Raw genomic sequence first — 22051 nt, 5'->3', positions numbered from 1 at the left:
AGAGTTGAAGGGAGATGGGGGTCGGGGAGAGCCCTGATGTGCTGTTTCCTGTCTGTTTCTTAAGCTGGGGAGTGAAGCAAATACTTGGTGATCACATAGTATCATATTTAAGTCTTACAAAGAAAAGAATATCTGCATTGAACATGTAATTAAACTTATTTAAAATATTGAGACTTTCCTGGTGGACCAGTGGTTAAGATTTTGCCTTCCAATGCAGGGGCTGCAGGTTCAATCCCTGGTCTGGAAGCTAAGATTCCATATGCCTCAGGGCCAAAGAAACAAAACATAAAACGGAAGCAAAATTGTAACAAATTCAATAAAGACTTTAAAAAAATGATCCACATCAAAAAAAAAAATCTCTATCAACAACCAAAAAAAAAAAAATTTAGTGGTGCACTTACACTTTGTAACAGGAGTGATTTTGATTGTAGATCTGGGAACATTTTCTCTGTGACATTAAAGGACAAGTTGACTTCCTTTCTGAAAAGTAATAGTTTCCTGATAGGAAACTGCATAACCACTTCTTCCTCTACCAGGAAGCTTTTTTTTTTTTTTTTTAATTGTATCTAGATTAGGAGTTTGCTTATAAAATTGTGTAAACCTTTACAGTAAAAAAACAAATCTTGGCTATTAATTTCAGACTTTCTTCAATCATCCCAGGCAAAGGGTTCAAGGACCACGTGGATGAGAGGTGCTGACTGGTTCAGACTAGCTCTGCTTTGTGACCTCTGACCCCAAGAGCCTCAATTTCCTCACCTGTGCAGTGATCCTCACTGCTGGGCTGGGCAGAGGTTTAAGTGAGCCACTCACTCTGGTTCAGACATGAGGATGAAAATGTGGTGGACATTCAACACACAGTAAGTGTTGCTTATTTTCACATATTTCTGCTTCAGTTTAAGTCCTTAGTTTATAGCACAAGGGTGTCGTGGGGACCCGGGGTCACTTCCCAGGATGTGTGGTTGTGCACACTCAAGGGTTCAACAGCACCAAAGATGAAAACCAAAGGCAGAACATGGAGGAGGAGACGAGAGAGTCGAGGGTGACCGCAGGGTCCAGCCCAAGGGACTGCAGGTGCCTAGCTGAACTGGGCCATTATATAGCAGGAGAATGAAAACCCGAGGACCTGGGTGACAGCTCTCCGGTATCACTACTCTGACACTGTTCTTCTCTTTTTTCTTTAATTTGAAATTTAGTTTTAATAATATAAGTGAGATTATATCTAATGGTATTGATGAAAATGACAATTAAAAATCCCACAACAGCCTGGTATGTTCATACATAGACCCAGTAACATCTGAATATATGTGTGAGTCACACCGGTTTCCTGCACATGGAGCCCTGTTGACCAAGGTGGAGGCACAACTGCTGGGGGTCTGGGACGCCCATCTAGAAGTTCTGGACTCACAAATATAAGGGCACATTTGAAAAGTTACATATCAAAGTGAAAAATAGTAGAGAGCCATCTAATTTGAACAAATGAGACATTCAAGTGACATTATTCAGAGATGAGAAATGAAAGGGTATTCTTGAGTAAATTTTATATGTGTATTATACTACAATTTTTAAAAGTATATTCTTTTTTAAAATATAGTTCTCTGTGCTATACAGTAAGATCTTGTTGTGGATCTATTTTAGATGCCGGAGTTTGGATCTGCTAATCCCAAACTCTTTATTTATTCCTCCCTCCCCCTTGCCCCCTTTGGTAACCATGTTTCTTTTCTGTGTCAGTGAGTGTTTCTATTTTGAAAATTAGTTCATTTGTATCTTATTTTATATTCCACATATAGATGATCTGGCATGCTGTTTGTCTTTCTCGTCTGACTTACTTCACTTGGTATGATCATCTATAGGTGCTTCCCGGAGAAGGCGATGGCACCCTACTCCAGTACTCTTGCCTGGAAAATCCCATGGACGGAGGAGCCTGGTAGGCTGCAGTCCATGGGGTCGCAAAGAGTCGGACACAACTGAGCGACTTCCCTTTCACTTTTCACTTTCACGCATTGGAGAAGGAAATGGCAACCCGCTCCAGTTCTTGCCTGGAGAATCCCAGGGATGGGGGAGCCTGATGGGCTGCCGTCTATGGGGTTGCACAGAGTTGGACACGACTGAAGAGACTTAGCAGCAGGTGCATCCATGTTGCTGCAAGTGCTATCATTTCATTTCTTTCTATGGCTGAGTCGTATTCCATTGTGTGTGTGTGCATTATCCTTCTTTCTGTCCATTTAGGTCTTTTCCATGCCTTGGCTATTGTAAATAGTGCTGCTATGAACACTGGGGTGCATGTATCTAACCTGAGTTAGAGTTTTATCCAGATATATGCCCAGGAGTGGAATTGCTGGATCGTACGGTGGATCATATAGCTGGATCGTATCGCTTTTTAAGGAACCTCCACAGTAGCTGTGCCAATTTACATTCCCACCAACAGCGTAGGAGGGCGCCCTTTTCTCCACACTCTCTCCAGTATTCATTGTTTCTATTTCTTTAACGATGGCCATTCTGACTGGTGTGAAATGATACCCTATTGCAGTTTGATTTGTGTTTCTCTGATAATTAGCGATGTTGAGCATATTTTCATGTTCCTTTTGGCCATCTGTGTGTCTTCTTTGGAGAAATGTCTATTTATGTCTTCTGCCCCTTTTTTATTGGGTTGTTTGGGGCTTTGTTGTTGTTGTTACTGAGTTGTATGAGCTGTTTGTATGTTTTGGAAATTAAGCCTTTGTTGGTCCCCTCATTTGCAAATATTTTCTCACAGTCTGTAGGTTGTCTTTTTATTTTGTTTATTATTTTCTTTCCTGTGCAAAAGTTTATAAGTTTGATGAGGTCCCATTTGCTTATTTTGGCAAAAGCAGAAACTTCTATTGTCTTGGGAGACTAACTTCAGAAAACATTGGTATGATTTATGTCAGAGAATGTCTTGCTTATGCTCTTTTCCGGAATTTCTGTTTCATGTCTTATGTTTAAGTTTTTAAGCCATTTAAAATGTTTGTGTGTGTGGAGTGTGAGTGTTCTAACTTCAATGATTTACATGCCACTGTCCAGCTTTCCCAACACCACTTGCTGAAGAGACTTTTTCTCCATTGTTTATTCTTGCCTCCTTTGTCAAAGATTAATTGACCATAGGTGTGTGGGTTCATTTCTGGCTCTCTATTCTGTTCCATAGCTCTATATGTCTGTTTTTGTGCCAGCACCATGCTATTCTGATTCCTGTAGCTTTGTAGTCTTATCTGAAGTCTGGGAGAGTTATGCCTCCAGCTTTGTTCTTTTTCTTCTGGATTCCTTTGGCAATTCTGGGTCTTTTGTGATTCCATATACATTTGTTCTAGTTCTGTGAAGAATGTCATCAGTAATTTGAAAGGGATCACAAAAATATATTCTTCAAATGATATGAAGTGTGCCTATTGCCAGTCAAACAGCTGACTGTCCAGATAGTGTAGGGAGAGCATGCTGGATGTCTAATAATACAGAAGAAAAACATTTTAGCTACAAATGAATGAGAGCTAAGTACCCTCCAAGAACTGGCAGTTCCCAATTGGCCATCAGGTTCAGTACAAATTTCCCATCAGTATCCATGCAAAGGCTTGGCGTTAATGAGGTTGGGATGGGATTCACATCCAGCTTGGAATTCACCTTCCTTTGCACCAACAACCCAAGATGAACTTTACAGACACACTAATTTTTTAAAATAACAGTGTCTATTTTTTCAAAGATTTATTTGTTTATTTCTTTCTTTATGGCTGCGCTGGCTCTTCATTATTGTGCATGAAGTTGCAGTTCACTTCTCCAGTTGCAGTGAGCAGGGGCTACTCTCTAGCTGTGGTGCACAGGCTTCTCATTATGGTGGCTTCTCTTGCTGTGGAGCAAGGGCTCTAGGGCGTTCGGGCTTCAGTAGTTGTGGCAGACACGCTTCGTTGTCCTGCAGCACAAGGAATCTTCCCAGATCAGGGGTGGAACGTATGTCCCCTGCATTGCCAGGTGGCTTCTTTACCACTGAGCCACCAGGAAAGCCCCAAGACATGCAAATTCTTAACCTGAGCCTCTTGCAGACCAGGAGAAAGGCCAGGAGCTAGATTATTTCAGCCATGGTTCCTTGGGGCTTTCTGATCGCCTGTTTCACCCAGAGCATGGGGAGGGACATCTCCCTGTCACAGGGTGATGTCCAAGTTCAAGCTCCCTTCCCAGTGGTCTCATGGTTGGACCCCTGATGGGCTTTCGGGCCCATGAGGCCCATGAGATTTTTGGCTGTTTCACCCTCCATCACATGCTTTCTAAATCTAACTTCTTTCTTTTACTATTTTTACCTAAATAGTAGATTTTCTAGTCCAAAAAGCGGCAAAAGCAATATTGTGTTTTTCTGTGGACTTCTATTAAATGTGCATATTACTTTAGTCTTATTCATTTCTTTCTTTTTTTTTTTTCATGTAAACTGCACACTTATTAGTACTGGTGCTGCAACACAGCGCTTCCAGTGAACATGCAGAGCTGCATGGACGTGACCGGACAGGTGAGGTGCAGACTCGGGAACCGCGGGTCCTTACGTCTTCCACTTGTCCTTGTCGTAGTCCCGCTTGGCTGAGAAGCCCTGGATGGGGGCCACCTTCACGTCGAGCATCCTCCTGGTCTGCTTGGCCACCCACTCCTCTTCAAAGGTGTGCGGGATGGGGCCGTACACACAGCGCTTCTCCCAGGTGAGGAGCGCGGTGAAGCCGATGAAGAACGTGGCCGCGCCCACCACTGTCTGGCACCTGCTCATCTCAGCGAAGCTCTCCTTGAACTTAAGGTCGTGCAGTTCAACTTTCTCATCGATGGAGAGGCTGCTCCAGGAAGCCTTCTCCTTCTGCTTCAAGACCTTCTGGCTGGCAGACAGGTTCTTGACGTGGGCCACGTAGGGCAAGGGGTAGTCACGCCGGTCCACATAACTCGGGAGAGCATAATCTTCACTCTTTACAACACTTCCATGGGCCCGAACACACACCGAGGTGGAAACCGCACGCCTGCCAATCAGGCTAAATACTCTGGTCGCCAATATTCTGCCACCACTGACCAGCCGCTGCCCACCGTGCCCGCCGCGACTGCCCTCTCTGATTCATTTCTTATTAAATTTATTACAAAGCATTTTCTACAGGTTTTGTCCCTGCTGTGAATGAAATTAGAAGATATTCATGTAAGGACACACACCATGACAAAATCAAAATGACGAGGAAACAGCAAACCCAGAGCAAAGCTGTGTCATCATTCTTGTCGACTCCAGGCCTGCCAGACACCACGGCTTTCAGCCACCTCTCTAACTTCCATCATTTCCTGATTACATGATGTGCTTGTGCTTCTGGGTCTTGATCCATCATCTTTTGACATCAGTTCTGATTGGGGAGAATATACACGGCTGCATCTTCCCATCATTCTTCTCTGCCTTGGAAGTGATATCACTGTTCTCAGACCCTCAACTCATCCCCACCTTCAGCTTTAACTCCCTTTTTCATTCTGCCAACCATGAATATCCCCCTCGGCTCCCACGTTTCTCCCTGCCAGGCCACCCGCCCTGAGGCTCCAGATTTTCATTTTACACTTCAGAGCAAATATTCTGCTGTTTAAACACCCACCACTTCCTGCAGTGTACAGCGGAATATTACTCAGCCAGAAAAAGGAATGAAATTGTACCATCTACAGTGATGTGAGTGGACCTAGAATCTGTTATACAGAGTGAAGTAAGTCAGAAAGAGAAAAACAAATATCTTATATTAACAAATATATACAGAATCTAGAAAAAGGATACAAATGGACCTCTTTGCAGGATAGGAATAGAGACACAGACGCAGAGAATGACATGTGGACACGGTGGGGAAGAGGGAGTGGGCGAACTGGGAGAGTAACATTGACATGTATGACGTCTGTGTGTGCGATAGATAGCTGGTGGAAAAGTGCTGTGTGGCACAGGGAGCTCAGTGCTGTGAGCTGTGATAACCTAGATGGGTGGGATGGGGTGGGTGGGTGAGAGGGAGGCTCAAGAGGAAAGGGATATATGCATACATACGTCTGATTCACTTTGTCACACAGCAGAAATTAGCACAACTTTATAAAGCGATTATACTCCAGTAGTAACATTAAAAAAAAAAGGTATGCGAATATTTGTTGCTGAATGAGCAGTTATCCTTCCTCCCGCAGTGTTGCAGTGTTGGTTGTGCAATGACGCTTGTGCATCTCAGAGGAAAGTCTCTTAGTGTCACGTTCAAAGGATTGCCCCCTTTTGATATTCCACAACCAGGCAGGAGGATGCCCTTGTTAACTGGCATCTTGTTTGGAGCCTGTCAGCAACCATTGTGGGGGAAGGGTGGGGTGCTCCAGGGAGCTCATGGGAGGGAAGTTTGGAGCCAAAGGACCCCCAGCGAGGGTACAGGACCCACTCAGCCCAAGCGGGGCTGCGAAACAGAATGGGAGTTCCTGTAAATGTCTCCTGCATGAAAAGAGCAGCCAGGGCTTCCCTGGGGGCTCAGTGGTAAAGAATCCGACCGCCAATGAAGGAGATTCAAGACCGATCTCTAGACCCGGAAGATCCCTCAGATGCAGAGCCACTAAGCCCAGGCACCGCAACTACTGAACCTGTGCTCTGGAGCCTGGAAGCCACGACTACTGAGCCCGTGAGCTGCAACTACTAAAACCCAAGCACCCTAGAGCCTGTGCTCCTCAATAAGAAAAGCCACCATGATGAGAAGTCCGCACACCGCAACCAGAGAGTAGCCCCCACTTGATGCAACTAGAGAAAAAGCCCTCGCGGCAATGAAGACCCAGCACAGCCAAAAATAAAAAGAGCAGCCAGATTTAGCAAACAAAAATATAGGACCCCAGTGAAATGTGAATACATTTTTGGTTAAGTAAATTCCAAATTATTTATCGTTCATCTGAAATTCAAAGTAAACCGGTGTGCGGTCAGCCATCGGCAGTCCCCTGACACAGTGCTGTGTCTGGGCCCTCGGACACAACACAGAGCCTTGCACCTTCACGGGGGTCCAGGGTGATGAAGAGACCACCCCTCCAGCTCCCTAGGTGACAAATGGTCCTGTCCCCTCACTCCGGGCCTCCTCCAGGCCTCAGCCCTGCCCCTCCTTCGCTCTCTCCCCAGGTCTCCCCAGGGATCAGGTCCTGTCTCAGTCCCTCCCCTGTGCTCTGAAGCCTCCCACGTGCGCTCTCAGGTCTGACCAGGTGAACTCCAGACTCTGGCCCTGGAAACCCCGGCTTTGCTTGCAGCCTTCTTCAGCCTCCCTGTGAGTATCCTTAGGAAGGTCTCTCAGGGTTGGCTGGGGATTGGCAGGGACCCAGGTGTGAATGTGGCCTCTACCTACCTGTGAGACCTTGGGAAGAGGGAAAGAGGACTTTGCTTCATAGCCAAGTGGCGCTAAGCAGTAATTCCCTGAGATTTGGTAAAGCCAGGATGAGCTTGGGTGTGAAAAGGGCTTGGTCAAAACTGGGAGACATGGTGAGTTTAAAACCAAAGGTGGGTGTTGAAGACAAGTGAAAGGGGCCCCCTCTTGGTCCATCTTCCCTCCCGTGGGCATGAGTCCATCGTCTCTGGGGACTTGCAAACTCCCTGACATGCCTGCAGCAGGAGAGGGAGGGGACACAGAAATAAGGGCATCAGCACAGAACATGGTTGGGACCCATGGGAAGAGGCCAGGCCCAGGGTCAGCAGTGCAGGAGGAGCCCCCAGGGGTCAGAGAAGGAGTCCCCAGGAGGTAGGAGGTGAGGCCCCATCAGCAACACTGAGAGGAGGGGAACAGGCCTGGCCTGGGTCTGGGCCGTAATGACCCTGCTGCCAAGGCCTCAGATGCTGCTTGTGGCCCATGTCTCCCCTGGCACCTGGCTGCACGCAGGGTGATCCAGAGTGAACTGGAGGGCTGATGGTTTGTTGTAGATTGAGTGATTTATTAAATGGGTGATCTTTCCCCCTTTTTTAAATAGTAACGTCATCATCTGTTGAGGATTAACTATGTCAACATCGTCCTAAGTACTTGACATTTAACTGCCCAACGGCCCTCAGTCAGTCACTGTTATCCTCCATGTATCACAGGTGAGGAACTCAAGAGCCAATCTTGCTCCCTCTGCAGCCCAAACTGGGTCAAGTGCAACACCAACAGGGTTTCCCCACCGGCCCCTCTCGCTGTAAGACGCTGCTAGTGTCCATTAGAAGAACGTGTGGGCTCTGAAGTTCCGGGCTTTGTCCTATCTTCTTTCTCCCCCTCTGGAATGAGGTGTGAGGTCTGGAGTTAGGCAGCCATTCGAGACCCTGAGGAGACACTGAGAGCTGAGCTGAGGGGACAGCAATAGTGGGCCAGCATCACTGAGCAGCCAAGCCAGGCCTGGACCAACCTACCCACCCCACATGGTTTGTTTTATGAAATGAGCCCTACTTTCAGCTTTTCCAGACGGCTCTGAGCCTGTCCACCCTCCTTCACCCCAGCATCCTTTCCTCAGGCCCCTCGTCTTCCCATTGTTGGGTCTCAGCCCTGCTCCTCTGCTCACCTCTCCCCTCCCCTCTCCCTCCCAGGTTACCTTTCTCTACCTGTCCTTCCTTCCCTCAGACGCACCAGCCCTCCCTGATTTAGTTCCTTCCTCCCTTCTCAACCACCATCATCATCTGTCCCTCATTTTCTATCACTTCAGGTCTCACACTGAATGGCTCTGCTCCCAGCTTCTTAGAGTCACATGTGTGTGTGAGGTTGTGATGCAGTTTGGGCCACTTTGTGTGAGGTTGTGACACATTTGGGGCCCGTGACACTGAGCAGAAGTCTGAGAGGAGAGACCTGGGGAGACTTTGCTGTCTGGACGCCTTGTGCAAGGCTGACTCAGCTCAATTCAGTCCCCACAGAGTCAGCGGCAGGAGAGAAATCTAGTGCCTGAGACCGGTTCTGCTTGGGTCCATGTACTGTGCAGGGGCCAGTTCATCATCTGTGCACGACAGCCCCTCCCTCTGGCTTCCTCTCCAGGGCAGTAGAAGTAACAGTGGTGTGGGGACTGCAGTAATCCCTGGAGTTATCTAGCTGCAGATTTGAAAGCTCTCTTTCAGTATTGAGACTTGTTCTTTCTCTTCTCTTATCCCATGGTCTGTCATTTCAAAAACAGTAATGCTACCAGTGTGATAGGTTGTCGAGGGCTGCAGATTTTTGAATCCTAGGCTTCCCTCCTACAAGGGTTAGCTGATTTTAACTCATACCAGCAGGAATTAGTATGACCATTATACCTCCACTCCACCACGAATCAGATCCACTACAAAAGAAAAAGGCATTCGCATCTTTGCAATTATTAATAAAGTTTTTAATTTATTAAACAATTAAAAGTTATTACAGGTGAGGAGCTCACTGGAGAATAACAGGACTGACTGAGGGCTGTTGGGCAGTTAAACGTCAAGTACTTAGGACGATACTGACATAGTTATTCTTCAACAGATGATGATGTTACTATTTAAAAAGGGGGGAGAGATCGCCCATTTAATAAATCTGAATTTTAATAATTTTTAATAAAACTGAGTGAGAGATTCTTAATATTTCATTTTATTGCTTTGCATTTAAAAATCTATTAAAATATTCATTTATCTAAAAATCAGAAACTATTCTGATAGTATTGAATAGAATCCTACTGACGTAGATTTGAAACACAACATAGGTTTGAATGAAAAGTAAATCTACTCAGATTTTTATTTAAAAAAAATCTATTTCTTTTGAGCCATTTGTTTTTTGCTGGTCTGTTTGAATCAGTCTGGAGACAGTAGCAAATGTCATGTTTACACTTCTTGAAAGAAAGTGTTTTGTTCTGCTGTTGAATAGAGGTCTCCTGCCTTCTTTAGAGAGGCTGGCGTCCATCCTTCAGTTTTGCTGAGTCTAGGACAAAGCAGGGAATGAGACAGTTGGAAGATGAAACAAAAACAGAGAGGAGGTCTGGGGAGTGTCACAAAGATGGGAAAGGAAGGAGGGACACAAGCATGTGAGGAAGTAGAGGAAGTAGAGGGACCCCTCGGGAAAGGAAAGAAGGAATGGAGCCAGTGTCGCAGGAGGGAACAGATCACCCCAGAGGAGGCTCTAAAAAGAGGGGAAAGCCCAGGCAGGGACTCCCCTGGTGGCTTAAGAAACTGCCTTCCAAGGCAGGGGTCATGGGTCCCACCCCTGGTCTGGGAATGAAGATCCCACAGGCCTCAGGGCAGTTAAGCCCAGAGAAGTACGCAGCCCGCCCTGGAGCCCTTGCTCTGCAGCAAGAGAAGCCTGTGCAGGGAAACTAGAGAGAAGCCCCTGCATGCTGCAACGAAGGCTTCCTGTGGCCCAAACATAAAGGCCCAGGGAGAGAAGAGGAGAGGAGGGGGGAGGTCCAGGGAAGCAGCCGGGAGGAACCCTCACCTTGAGAATGGCCTGCAGTTCCACACAGAGCGCCTGACTCTTTACATTTAGCCCCTCCCAGGGCTGAAAGGGTTTTCCCTTGTGGTCCACGAAGGTTTCCCAGCAGTGCTTAAAGTCTGAAATGGGACCAGGGAGAGAAAGGTGAGCTCCAGCCTGGCTTTCCCTGTCATCATTTCGCTGCCTGCTATCTCTTTCCTTTCAGGGACTTAGCTTACCCCTCAAATTCTTTCTTCTTAAAAAATGTTTTTATTTTTATTTTAATTGAAGGGTAATTGCTTTACAATGCTGTGATGGTTTCTGCCATACATCAACATGAATCAGCCATAGGTATACACATGTCCCCTCCCTCTTGACCTTTCCTCCCATCTCCCTCTCCAATCCCACCCTCCTCGGTTGTCACGGAGTCCTGGCTTTGGTCCCTAGCCTCACACAGCAAGCTTCCAGCGGCTTTCTATTTTCCATATGGTAATGTACATGTTTCACTGCTACTCTCTCAAACCATCCCACCCTCTCCTTCCTCCTCTGTGTCCAAAATTCTGTCCTTTCTGTCTGCGTCTCCTTTGCTGCCGTGCAAACAGGTTCATCAGTTCCATCTTTCTAGATTCCATGTATATGCGTTAATATATGATATTTGTCTTTCTCTTTCTGACTGGCTTCACTCTGTATAATAGGTTCTAGAACTTCGTCAGCACGTTCCTTTTCTCAGCTGAGGAGAATATGGAACGCTTCACGGGTCTGTGCGTCCTCCTGGCCCGGGGGCCATGCTCCTCTTCTCTGTATTGTTCCAGCGTCAGCATATGTGTAGCCGAAGCAAGCCCTCAGATTCTTTCTTGCTCCTGGAATCTGAGCCAGCCCGTTCTCCTTCTTTCTGGAAGCCCCCTAGTCCATTCATATTCACCCCCCCCACCCTCCCCTCCTGAACCACCTCTGCCCCTCTGAACTCTCTCTTTCCATAGGCTCTTTCCAGAGCCTAGCCTCCCTTCTCAGGCAGCACACAAAGGCCTCTGCGCCACGGATTCCCACCCTGCCCAGCTCTTTCTAGCAACTTCCCACAGGCCTCTCCCTGCCACTGCCCCACCCCCAGGAGACCCCTGCCGACCCTCAAAGGTCATGATGGTGATTCGGGCCCCAGCCGCTTGCAGTTCGCACAGGCCACTCTGATGGCACCCAAAACGGTTGTTGGTATAGATGCGGGAGGCAAGGATGTGCAGGCTTATGTGGCGGTTCTCCTTCAGGAATGTAGTCAGTTTCTGGGCACAATCGTAACAGGGGCTCCAGGAGATGAAACAGGTGAGCCTGTAGTGCTGATTCTGGTCCAGATTCCAAGAACGGATCTTTCCCAGGAAGTAGAGCTCTGCATGGCAGCGTTCCTCTGGTTGACCCAAACCCTACAGAGAAGAGGAAGACAAGCGTCCTGTCCTTTGCTGTGTAGGGACTAGCGCGGAGGGAAAGACCACGGAAGGAAGGCGGGTGAGGCGCTGGCCCCCAACACGAAGTTACAGTGGGGGCAAGCCTCAGCACCCAGTGAAACGCTATTTCAATGCAGGATTTACACGATCCAAAGGAATGCCAAGCCCCTTGAGAAACACAGTATCCCTATGGCTCTGCACAGCTCTGAAACTGATCAGTCTTCAGGCAGATGTTGCTGTTTCCTGCATCACAGAATTGCGTTAATTTTGACTTTTAAACTATTGAGTTGAAGTATGACTCATCTCGATTTCTGAGTTTGCTGGAGTCCCTCTTACCTTGTGCCCATGATAGGGACTTCAGGCGCTTCACCTAGTCCAGCTGTGCGGGGAGAGAGGAGGCCAGGGGAGCTCCAACACTGGCCTCCTGCCATGGAAGTGGGCATTTCCTCCCTGGAGCGATTCACTCTGCTCTCCAGCTCCTCCACGACCCTACCCCACTAACCCAGGGGTGTGCCAAAATTTTTACAAGCTTCTACTCTGGGCATCACCCTGTGCTGAGCCCAGAGCATCCCTGGACTAAATACAGCTGGCACCGGCGGCGTTGTGGGGATCAGTACCCTTGCCAGAATCTCTCAAGCAGTGGGCTGATGTCTTGCCCGGCCGCCCAAGCCCGTGGTGATTGAGAGAGGATCGGGCTCTCTGGCAAGAGCCTGCCCTGGGCAGAGTCAAGGGAAGAACCCGGCCCCTTGTCCCCATGCGTCACCCTCCGTCCCAACCCCTCCCCAGAGGCGGAGGAGTAACGAAGTCATGAAACTCCGGGGTGACACTGGACTGGAGGTACCAGGCCCTGGGTGGCTGTGACTGGCTGCTGACATGTGGCTCAAAGCTGAAAATCACACAGAGAGGGTCCCCACCTGATTCCAGGCAGAGCAGCAGCAGCAGCTACAGGGACCTTGTAAGAGAGCTTGTGGGCCACCCCGTGTGCAACTGACAACCTTCTACCCTGAGCGTCCCCCCACGGGGAGGGCCCGCCGGCTGCGGGCAGGCTGGTCGGTCACCTTGTTGCGCACAAAGCCCTTGTACTCGTCCAGAGGGATCGTAGCGTCCCCGTCCAGCCTCTCCACCTCGTAGCACAGGTAGGTCTTGCAAGGCCATCCTTGATTGTTGAAGTTCTCAGTGAAGGTATATTCGTCCATCAGGTGTCTGAGGACAGAGGTGGGAGAGGCCAGGAGACATGGGGCTCCTTCTGGGACCGCCCAGGGCTCCCCTCTCTGCCACACCCCTTCCTCCTGCACCCCACATCTCTGCTGAGCCACTAGACCTCCTTCTCTGACCCCTACTGGGGGCTCCCAGGGAAGTCAGGGTCTCCCCGCAGGAGCAATGCAGGGTTCTCAGAGCCTCGATGATGACCCAGTCCTCTACCTGGAGTCTGACTGGACACGGCCTCTCCATGCCACTCTGCCCCCGTCCTGGGTCCCCTGTCGTGTGGTATCCAGCCCCGCTCTGCCGGGCCCCATGAATCAACTTCTTTACCGTCCCTGGCTCCGAGTCCTCTGATGGTATGCTCAGTCAGCCTGTGGCCTCCTCCTTGAAGTTGTTCAAGCGGCAGGCCTGGCTCCGAGTCCTCTGATGGTATGCTCAGTCACAGCCTGTGGCCTCCTCCTTGAAGCTGTTCAAGCGGCAGGCCTTATATATCATCAGAGCACCTGGAAGCCGTTGTGTCAGCAGAGTTGGGCCTCACCTCTTCCTGAAATTGGGCCACTCATGCCACCCATGAACTTCCCCACCCAAATGTCATACCCTCGTGGACAGCTTCAGTTTCCATTTCCCTGTTCTGATAAAGGCCTTACCTGGATGCCACCAGGACTGACCACGGACCAGTGCGGTCTGGGAGGGTGTCTGGGAGGTCATCTGGGAAGCAGCGGCCAATCAGGCAGGCAGCGAGGGGACACTTCTGTGTAGGAGATGGCATCTGTACGAGGACCTGGGTTGCAGAGACCAGGCTGGGTCCCCAAGAATCTCTTGCCTTCCAGGGACGGAAGATGCTGTGACTCAAACCAAGCCCCGCTCTCGCATCCCCAGTGTCTCCTCCCATCGCTCAACCCACTGAGTGCTCCTTGTTCCCCCACCTTCTCCCCCAGAGGTTTCTGAGGGAGAGTCTCCGGTGCCTGAAACCTGGTGCTGGGGGCAGATGGCGACCTGAGGAGTCTGGGGCTCCTGTTGCTAAGCCCCTGTGCCCTGGAGGACCCTCAGAAGACTGAGCCCCCAAATCTGCCCCAACCCTTCCCAGGTGGCTCCAGCACCCAGAATGCTAGGATGTCTCTGAGCTCAGCCCAGCATCAGTTGCCCCTCAAGGCTGGGCGGGAGCATCTTATGGGGAGACCAAGGCAGGGGTCCATCGCAGGGAAGGCACCTGGCTCCCGCATCCCCAGGGGAGGTGTCCCGGCCAGTGTAGCTCCTCATCCAGTAGCTCTGAGGTCTCTTCTTCTAGAATGTTCTCCAACACCGTCTCCTTCCTCACCCTCCATACCCCAGCCTGGCCAGGCACCCCTGGACCTTCTGTTCCCTGCTGAGGCCCGGCTGCCCCTCTCCAATGCAGACAAGCCAACCTAGCTTGTTTCCACATCTGGGGGGCAGGGGGAGAGGGGTCCATGTGCCAGTGACCGACCAGCACACAGCACAGGCAGCTGAGAGAATCCGTGTTTGGGGAAGGTTGGAGGGATATCAGAGGTGGCAGTGTTTGACCTTCTCGCCAATGTTTTAAGTCTTGAGTCACCCGAGTCACAGAGAGAAGGGATAAGAGGATGAGAAGCTATCAACTCAGATCTGGGTGGGCCTCACCCCTCTCTTCTCCCCCTGCACCCCCCAGCACCCTCCCACATGCTCTCCCTGGAGTCCAAGGCCCTCGGGGCAGCAGGAGCCCTGGGACCAGTGCACCACCTCACCATCTCCCTGAGGTCAGGGAGATGCTGGTTTGGTAAAGGTCTTAGTAGAACCTAGTGATGAACATCCGGGCCCAAACTAGCGCCCGACACCGCTGGTGTGATGATGAGGGAGAAGGACAAGTGGGGCCTCAAAATGAATGTTGTTGCTGTTCAGTCGCTCAGTTGCGTCTGACTCTTTGTGACCCCCGTGGACTGCAGCAACCAGTTCTCCTGTCCTTCACCATCTCCTGGAGTTTGCTCAGACTCATGTCCATTGAGTCAGTGATGCTATCCAACCATCTAATCCTCTGCCATCCCCTTCTCCTCCCACCTTCACTCTTTCCCAGCATCAGGGTCTTTTCCAATGAGGAGGCTCTTGGCATCAGATGGCCAAAGTACTGGAGCTTCAGCTTCAGCATCAGTCCTTCCAATGAATAGTCAGAGTAGTTGATTTCCTTTAGGATTGACTGGTTTGATCTCCTTGTTGTCCAAGGGACTCTCAAGAGCCTTCTCCAGAGCCACAATTTGAAAGCATCAATTCTTCAGTGCTCAACCTTCTTTATGGTCCAACTCTCACAACCATACATGACTCCTGGAAAAACCATAGCTTTAACTATATGTACCTTTGTTGGTAAAGTGTGGTCTCCACTTTTTAATACACTGTCTAGGTTTGTCATAGCTTTTCTTCCAAGAAGCAAGCATCTTTTTATTTCATGGTGGCAGTCACCATCCACAGTGATTTTGGAGCCCCCACCCCCCCAAGAATAAAATCTGTCACTGTTTCCCCTTTTATTTTCCATGAAGTTATGGGACCAGTTGCCATGATTTTAGTTTTCTGTATGTTGAGTGTTAAGCCACTTTTTTTACTCTCTTCTTTCACTTTCAACAGGAAGCTCTTCAGTTCCTGTTTACCTTCTGCCATTAGGGTGGTGTCATTTGCATAGCCTGGCATTTCACATGATATACTCTGCGTATGAGTTAAATAAGGAGGATGGCAATATACAGCCTTGAAGTACTCTTTTCCCAATTTTGAACCAGTATGTTGTTCCATGTCCGGTTCTAACTGTTTTTTCTTGACCCACATACAGGTTTCTTAGGATACGAGTAAGGTGGTCTGGTATTTCCGTCTCTTTAAGAATTTTCCACAGTTTGTTGTGATCCACATAGAGTCTTTAGCACAGTCAGTGAAGTTGGAAGCAGATATTTTTCTGGAATTCCCTTGCTTTCTCCATGATCCAACAAAATGTTGGCAATTTGATCTCTGGTTCCTCTGCCTTTTCTAAAACCAGCTTGAACATCTGGAAGTTCTTGGTTCACATACTGTTGAAGCCTAGTTTGAAGGATTTTGAACATAACTTTATTAGCATGTGAAATGAGCGCTATTGTCCAGAGTTTGAACATTCTTTGGCACTACCCTTCTCTGGGATTGTAATGAGAACACCTTTTCCAGTCCTGTGGCCACTGCTTTGTTTTCCAAATTTGCTGTCATATTGAGTGCAGAACTTTAACAGCATCATCTTTTTAGGATTCTAAATAATTCAGCTGGAATTCATTCACTTCCTTTAGCTTTGTTTGTAGTAATACTTCCTAAGGACCACTTAACTTCACACTCCAGGATATCTGGCTCTAGTTATGACCACACCATGATGGTTATTCTGGCCATTAAGACCTTTTTTGTGTAGTTCTTCTGTGAATTCTTACCACCTTTTCTTTTTTTTTTAATTAATTAATTTATTTTAATCGGAGGCTGATTACGATTTTGTAGTGGCTTTCGCCATACATCAACACTAATCAGCCATGGGTGTACACGTGTCCTCCACCCTGAACCCCGCCTTTGCCACCTCTTCTTAATCTCTTCTGCCTCCGTTAGGTCCTTGCCATTTCTGTCCTTTATTGTGCCCATCTTTGCATGAAATGTTCCCTTGATATCTCTAATTTTCTTAAATAGATCTCTAGTCTTTCCCATTCTATTGTTTTCCTCTACTTCTTAGCATTGTTCATTGAAGAAGGCCTTCTAATCTTTCCTTGCTATTCTCTGGAACTATGCAGTCAGTTGGGTATATCTTTCTCTTTCTCCCTTGGTTTTTGCTTCTCTTCTTTCCTTAGCTATTTGTAAAGCCTCCTCAGACAACCACTTTGCCTTCTTGCATTTCTATTTCTTTGAGACAGTTTTGGTCATTGCCTCTTGTTAAGTGTTACAAACCTCCATCCATAGTTCTTCAGGCACTCTACTGGATCTAATCCCTTGAATCTATTTGTCGCCTCCACTATATAATCGTAAGAGATTTGATTTAGGTTACACCAGAACAGTCTAGTGGTTTTCCCTATTTTCTTTAAGTCTGAATTTTGCAATAAGGAGTTCATGATCTGAGTCATAGTCAGCTCCAGGTCTTGTTTCTGCTGACCATACAGAACTTCTCCATCTTCAACTGTAAAAATATAGTCAATTTGATTTCAGTATTGACCATCTGGTGATGTCCATGTGTAGAGTCATCTCTTGTGTTGCTGGAAAGGGGTGTTTGCTGTGACTAATCTCTTGACAGAACTCTTGTTAGCCTCTGCCCTGCTTCATTTTGTACTCCAAGGCCAAATTGCCTATTCCTCCAGGTATCTCCTGACTTCCTACTTTTGCATTCCAATTCCCTATGATTGAAAGGTCGTCTTGTTTTGTTGTTAGATCTAGAAGGTCTTGCAGGTCTTCAAGGTCAGAAGCTTCAAGTCAACTCCAGTTTCTTTGGCATCAGAGCTTGGGGCAAAGGTTTGGATTACTGTGATGTTGAATGGTTTATGTAGGAAATGAACCGAGATTGTTCTGTCATTTCTGAGACTGCACCCAAGTACTGCCTTTTGGACTCTTCTGTTGACTATGAGGACTACTCCATTGCTTCTAAGGAATTCTTGCCCACAGTAGTCGATATAATGATCATCTGAATTAAATTTGCCCATTCCCGTCCACTTTAGTTCACTGATTCCTAAAATGTCAATGTTCATTCTTGCCATCTCCTGCTTGACCACGTCAAATTTACTTTGATTCATGGACCTAACATTTCAGGTTCCTATGCAATATTGTTCTTTATGGTGTCAGATTTTACTTTCATCACCAGACACATCCACAACTGACTGCTGTTTCCACTTGGGCCCAGTCACTTCATTCTTTCTGGAGCTATTAGTAATTGCCTTTCACTCTTCCCCAGTAGCATACTGGACACCTTCTGATCTGGGGGTTCATCTTTCAGTGTCATACCTTTTTGCCTTATCATACTCTTTATGGGGTTCTTGTGGCAAGAATATTGGAGTGGGTGCTCACCCTCCCAGATCCAGAGCCCAGTGACGGGGGCCAGCCACAGTTCTCTAGAACAGCATCAGGTTGTCTGAGCCTGAGGAAAAGAAACAGCCTCTGGGTGCTTTCCTCAGAGGACTCAGGTGGCCGTGGGGGGTGCCTACATGGAGTGTGTGTGGTCGGACTCCTCTGAGAAGCAAAGGAAGCCGGGTATGCTGGATGGATCCACAGGCTTCTCTCTCCCTGATCTCCTGTGTCTCTCTGGAGCAGGTGAATACTGGCAAAGTGAATAAGGTCAATAATACAGACCATTTGTCAAGTGTTTGCTCGGTGCCGAGGGTGAGCTGCTGGTACGTGGCAGAGTCACAGGGGGGCCCGGAAGACACACTGGTGGGGGGCCAAGAGGGAGGGTCCTGAGGAGGGAGAATGTGCCAGCGCAGAAAGGAGAGTGGGACCCTGGCATGCACCCTGTCTCAGCTGACAGCCTTTCCTCTGAGCTGCCTCAAACCTGGACACCTTCCCCCATCTCAAGGCCGTGATCCCTGGGGGTAACATCTCGTGGCCCACCCCCCCTCCCCACAATGTCCTGGAACACCAGAAACCACACAATGACAAAAAAGGAAAGAAAAAAGAAAAACAGGTCTTGCATAGAGTTTGCCAGGGCAAAGAGACATAGCCACGCCTGGCTCAGACACATAGCACCCGTAATCCCTTACTCAAGGAATTGACAAAAAGAACATCCTGGGGTTCCCCAGACACACCCAGACTATCTCAGCTCTGAGCCAAATCAGAGGATTGTGACACATCTCATGCGTGTTTGGTGGGAGAACTTTGTCACTGTATCTCCTTCGGTTTCAATTGCTAGGCTCTTGCCAGCAGCCCTCCTCCATTCCTCGAAGCAAGTGACCAAAACAATCTACAAGGTGTAGTCCTTCTGGGCAAAGAGGGCCACACAGATGGAGAATAGGTGGGCTTACGCTAGGAGAAGGGCCCCCGCCCTGGGCTGTGAGAACGCAGGTCCCAGGCAGACCTGTCTGCATCTCCCTAGGGTCCCCGTTCCTAGGGTCCCATCCTCCCAGGTCCTGGTCCCAGAAGCTGTTCTTAATAAGCAGTTCTCAGGGACCCAGCCTGGTCTCCGCAACCCAGGTCCTCACAGAGATGCCATCTCCTACTCAGAAGGACTGGAGGCGCTGGGTGCACAGGGTCTGCTCAGAGTGCAGACTGTGACCCCGGAAGTGTGGGTGCTGCTCAGGACACCCCACTCACCAGGTCTGTTCTCACTCAGAAACCACCCACCACAAAAATGGGGGCTGAGCCACCACCCGGAGGACCACATCTGTTCTCCAGGGGACCAGGTCTAGAGGGTAGAGGGTGGGAGGGGCCTCAGCCCGGGGGTGGGGGCGGGGGTGGAGGGCACCCTCCTGGAGGAGCAGCACCCGCCCAAGAAGGAGGGCGACACTGTACTGAGTGTCCACCCCGAGGATGTGGGTGAGCAGCATGGTTCTCAGTGCAGGTGGCCAGGCTGGAATTTGGGGGGCAACCAGTTCCCTGGGAGGGAGCGCTGGGCCAGGACGGGGGTGTCTGAGAGGAGCCAGATGGGGAGTCAATGGGACAAAGGGACAGCCCCTCGGGGACGAACAGGGCCAGCTAGGGGCTGGAATACACAGTCCCCACATTCCTCAGGCCTGGAAAGGGCAGGAAGAGCATAGTTGGCTGGGCCTCTAAGGCAGATATATGTCTCACATCCAGCTGTCCCTGTGCCATCCTGGCCAAGCCCAGTCCCTTTGGGGGCCTTTCTCCTTTCCTCTGTGGATTGGCGGAGAGGTGGAAACCTCCATGTCCCAGCTGCTGGCCTTGCATGGGGGCACTCCTAAGGAGAGCTCAGCCCATGGTTCTCCTTTCTCCTCTCCTCCCCAAGGATGAAGGCGGCTGCCTGCCTATAGGACCAGCTTCTCTCCTCCCCACCGTGCATCCCCCAGGCCCCACAATCCAGTGGGCCCCGGGGAGCTTGGGCCGGGCCATGGCCCGTGCTGGCTGCTGCAGGAGGCTCAGCGATGGGTTTTCATGAAGCTTGTCCTCCAGGATACAGACCCTGTCCTTTGGCTTGTCCCCTCACTGCCTGCCTGGCTGGTCCCTGCTGCCCCTATGACCACACTGTCCCAGACCTCATTGGTCGGTGGTCAGCCAGGTGGCATCCAGGTAGGGCCTTTGCTAGAACGGGGAGGTGGAAACCTCTTCATATGAGAATCGGCCAAACTGAAGGGCAGCGGGGATCCATGGCTGATGTGAGAGAGAGGCAGGTGGAGCTGGTGGCTGTTGTCCTCATGGGTGGATGGACAGCTGCCTGAGGGGGCACAGGTTGTGGAAGGTGGTCTCCTCACTTCTCACAGCAGCACCAGCCTTTAGGGAGCATCAGATGAGCCCCCAAATTTAATATGAAATGAAAGATGTCACATATAAAGGCGTTCATACTGATGCCATCTATATGAAGCTCAAAACCAGGGAAAGTCAATCTATGATCATAGATAGCCCTAATATGGGTTCCCTCTGGACAGAGCTCATCTGGGAGGGGATTCGAGGGATCCCCCATTTGGGATTTTGGGAACAGCCCCACTTCAGTCTGGTTGGTGGTTACACTGCCTAGAAATGTAAGATTTTGCACTTAACTGGAAGTTATAGGCCACTTTTTAAAAAACGAAAAAAATTCACAAAGCCTACATTTTTAACAAGGAAAAAGTTTTACTAAAAAACTCAAATGTAATATCCCAAATAAACTGATAGACAAGAATGCAAAACAAATTCAAACAGAATCACCGTGATAGCTCTTAGGGTATTTTTTTTTTTTTTTTAATGAGAAAGAAGCCGGGGCAGGTGGGCGGGCGCTGTTTGTCTCCAAAAGAGAGACTAAATGTGGTTGAAAATGAAGAAGTGAGGGAGAAATGGGGAAATGGTGTGAGGTAATCCTTATACTATCCAAAAAAACCCAGAAAAGCTATAAAGCCTCTGTAAACAAAAGCGTGTGATGTAAGCCAGGACCAGAAATGCAGAGCAGGAAAATACCACAGAGGAGTATGTTTGGGAACCTAGTTGATGACAAAGTGGAGTGGCAATTCACCGAGGGCAAGGTGGGCATCATTCATTTGACACTGTCAACTGGACGAGAAATGAATTCTTATGGCGTCTTCACTGTGACGTAAGACTGACCCTTCTTCTACGCCATTGCTCTGCTTCGACTCTGCAGCCCCCCACCCTCCCCATTCCAACCTTCCCTGAGCCAGCAGAAGCAGAAAGCCCCCTCCCACCTCCCCACCTGCACCCCCCCACCGCCCCCAGTACCCTCATTCATTCAGCCAACACCAATTTTATTGAACACCTTCCAGCACCATGTGCTATTCTAGGGGCTGGGTGTTCGTTGAGAAGAAGAGACAGGATGCCTGACTCCATGGTCGGCCACCGTCTGTCTCCCTGTTCAAAGTCCACCCGTCCATCCGAGCTCCGGGGCTCACACCTTCCTTTTCCAGCGGATTTCTCTTCTGTGGTTTTCGGCATCATGCCCCGCCCTGCTGGGTTATTCCCATCAGCAAACCGCACGCTCAGATATCTCCCACTTTGAAAAACAAAACATCTCCTTTGAGTCACATCTCCCTGCATTCTCTTCATTGCTTCGTGGAGAAAAATAGCTGTAAATAAACACACGTCTATCAAAGAGTGTTCTGCATGTTCTGTTCCGTATGCTCTGCTTCCCACCACCTGTCTGCTTTCCTCCAATGACAGTCCCTGTCCCCCATCATTCCAGGGAAACTGCTCTCGACAAGGTCACCCATGAGCCCCGTGTGGCCAGAAGAAAGGGATATTTCAGGACTTCCTTGATGGCCCAGTGGCTAAGACTGCGCTTCCACTGCAGGGGACGCAGGTTTGATCCCTATTCAGGGAACTAAGATCCCACACACCTCACGGCGCAGCCAAAAGAGAAAAAGAGGAAGAAAGGGGGTATTTCTCACTGCCCTTCTCGCCCCTCCACGCAGCAGCAATTGACACAGCTGAACACGCCGCCTTCCTGAG

General features: G+C 49.1%; 1 protein-coding gene, 1 non-coding gene and 1 pseudogene across 4 annotated transcripts; all 3 read right to left on the bottom strand.

Annotated features, from left to right (window-relative positions):
* Nucleotides 1–4463: 4463 nt before the first annotated feature.
* Nucleotides 4464–6929, bottom strand: LOC147373084 (cytochrome c oxidase subunit 4 isoform 1, mitochondrial pseudogene; annotated as a pseudogene). The gene is made up of 2 exons (XR_015164948.1): nt 6912–6929; nt 4464–5074 (listed from the first exon to the last, which is right to left on the bottom strand). The product of XR_015164948.1 is annotated as a cytochrome c oxidase subunit 4 isoform 1, mitochondrial pseudogene (transcript).
* A 2352-nt stretch (nt 6930–9281) lies between these two features.
* Nucleotides 9282–13469, bottom strand: LOC147373082 (DNA dC->dU-editing enzyme APOBEC-3G-like). 2 transcript variants are annotated; one of them, XM_086402889.1, is made up of 5 exons: nt 13208–13469; nt 12844–12988; nt 11476–11764; nt 10377–10492; nt 9282–9866 (listed from the first exon to the last, which is right to left on the bottom strand). In XM_086402889.1, the coding sequence occupies exons 1-5, from the start codon at nt 13300–13302 to the stop codon at nt 9852–9854; spliced, it is 660 nt and encodes a 219-aa protein (XP_086259015.1). In that variant the 5' UTR covers nt 13303–13469; the 3' UTR covers nt 9282–9851. The 2 variants fall into 2 exon arrangements, with proteins under 2 accessions (XP_086259015.1, XP_086259016.1); XM_086402890.1 differs by having other exon boundaries at nt 13319–13458.
* On the bottom strand, nt 11088–11192 carry LOC147373083 (U6 spliceosomal RNA). Its single transcript, XR_015165021.1, has one exon. It is a non-coding gene; the product is annotated as a U6 spliceosomal RNA (small nuclear RNA).
* Nucleotides 13470–22051: the final 8582 nt, after the last annotated feature.

This window comes from Bos grunniens, chromosome 5 (assembly GCF_055505025.1).
Source record: "Bos grunniens cultivar Pamir isolate PY7600 chromosome 5, Bosgru_T2T1.0, whole genome shotgun sequence".
In the NCBI taxonomy this organism is placed as follows: Eukaryota; Metazoa; Chordata; class Mammalia; order Artiodactyla; family Bovidae; genus Bos; species Bos grunniens.
This window is presented reverse-complemented; position numbering and strand designations above follow the sequence as displayed.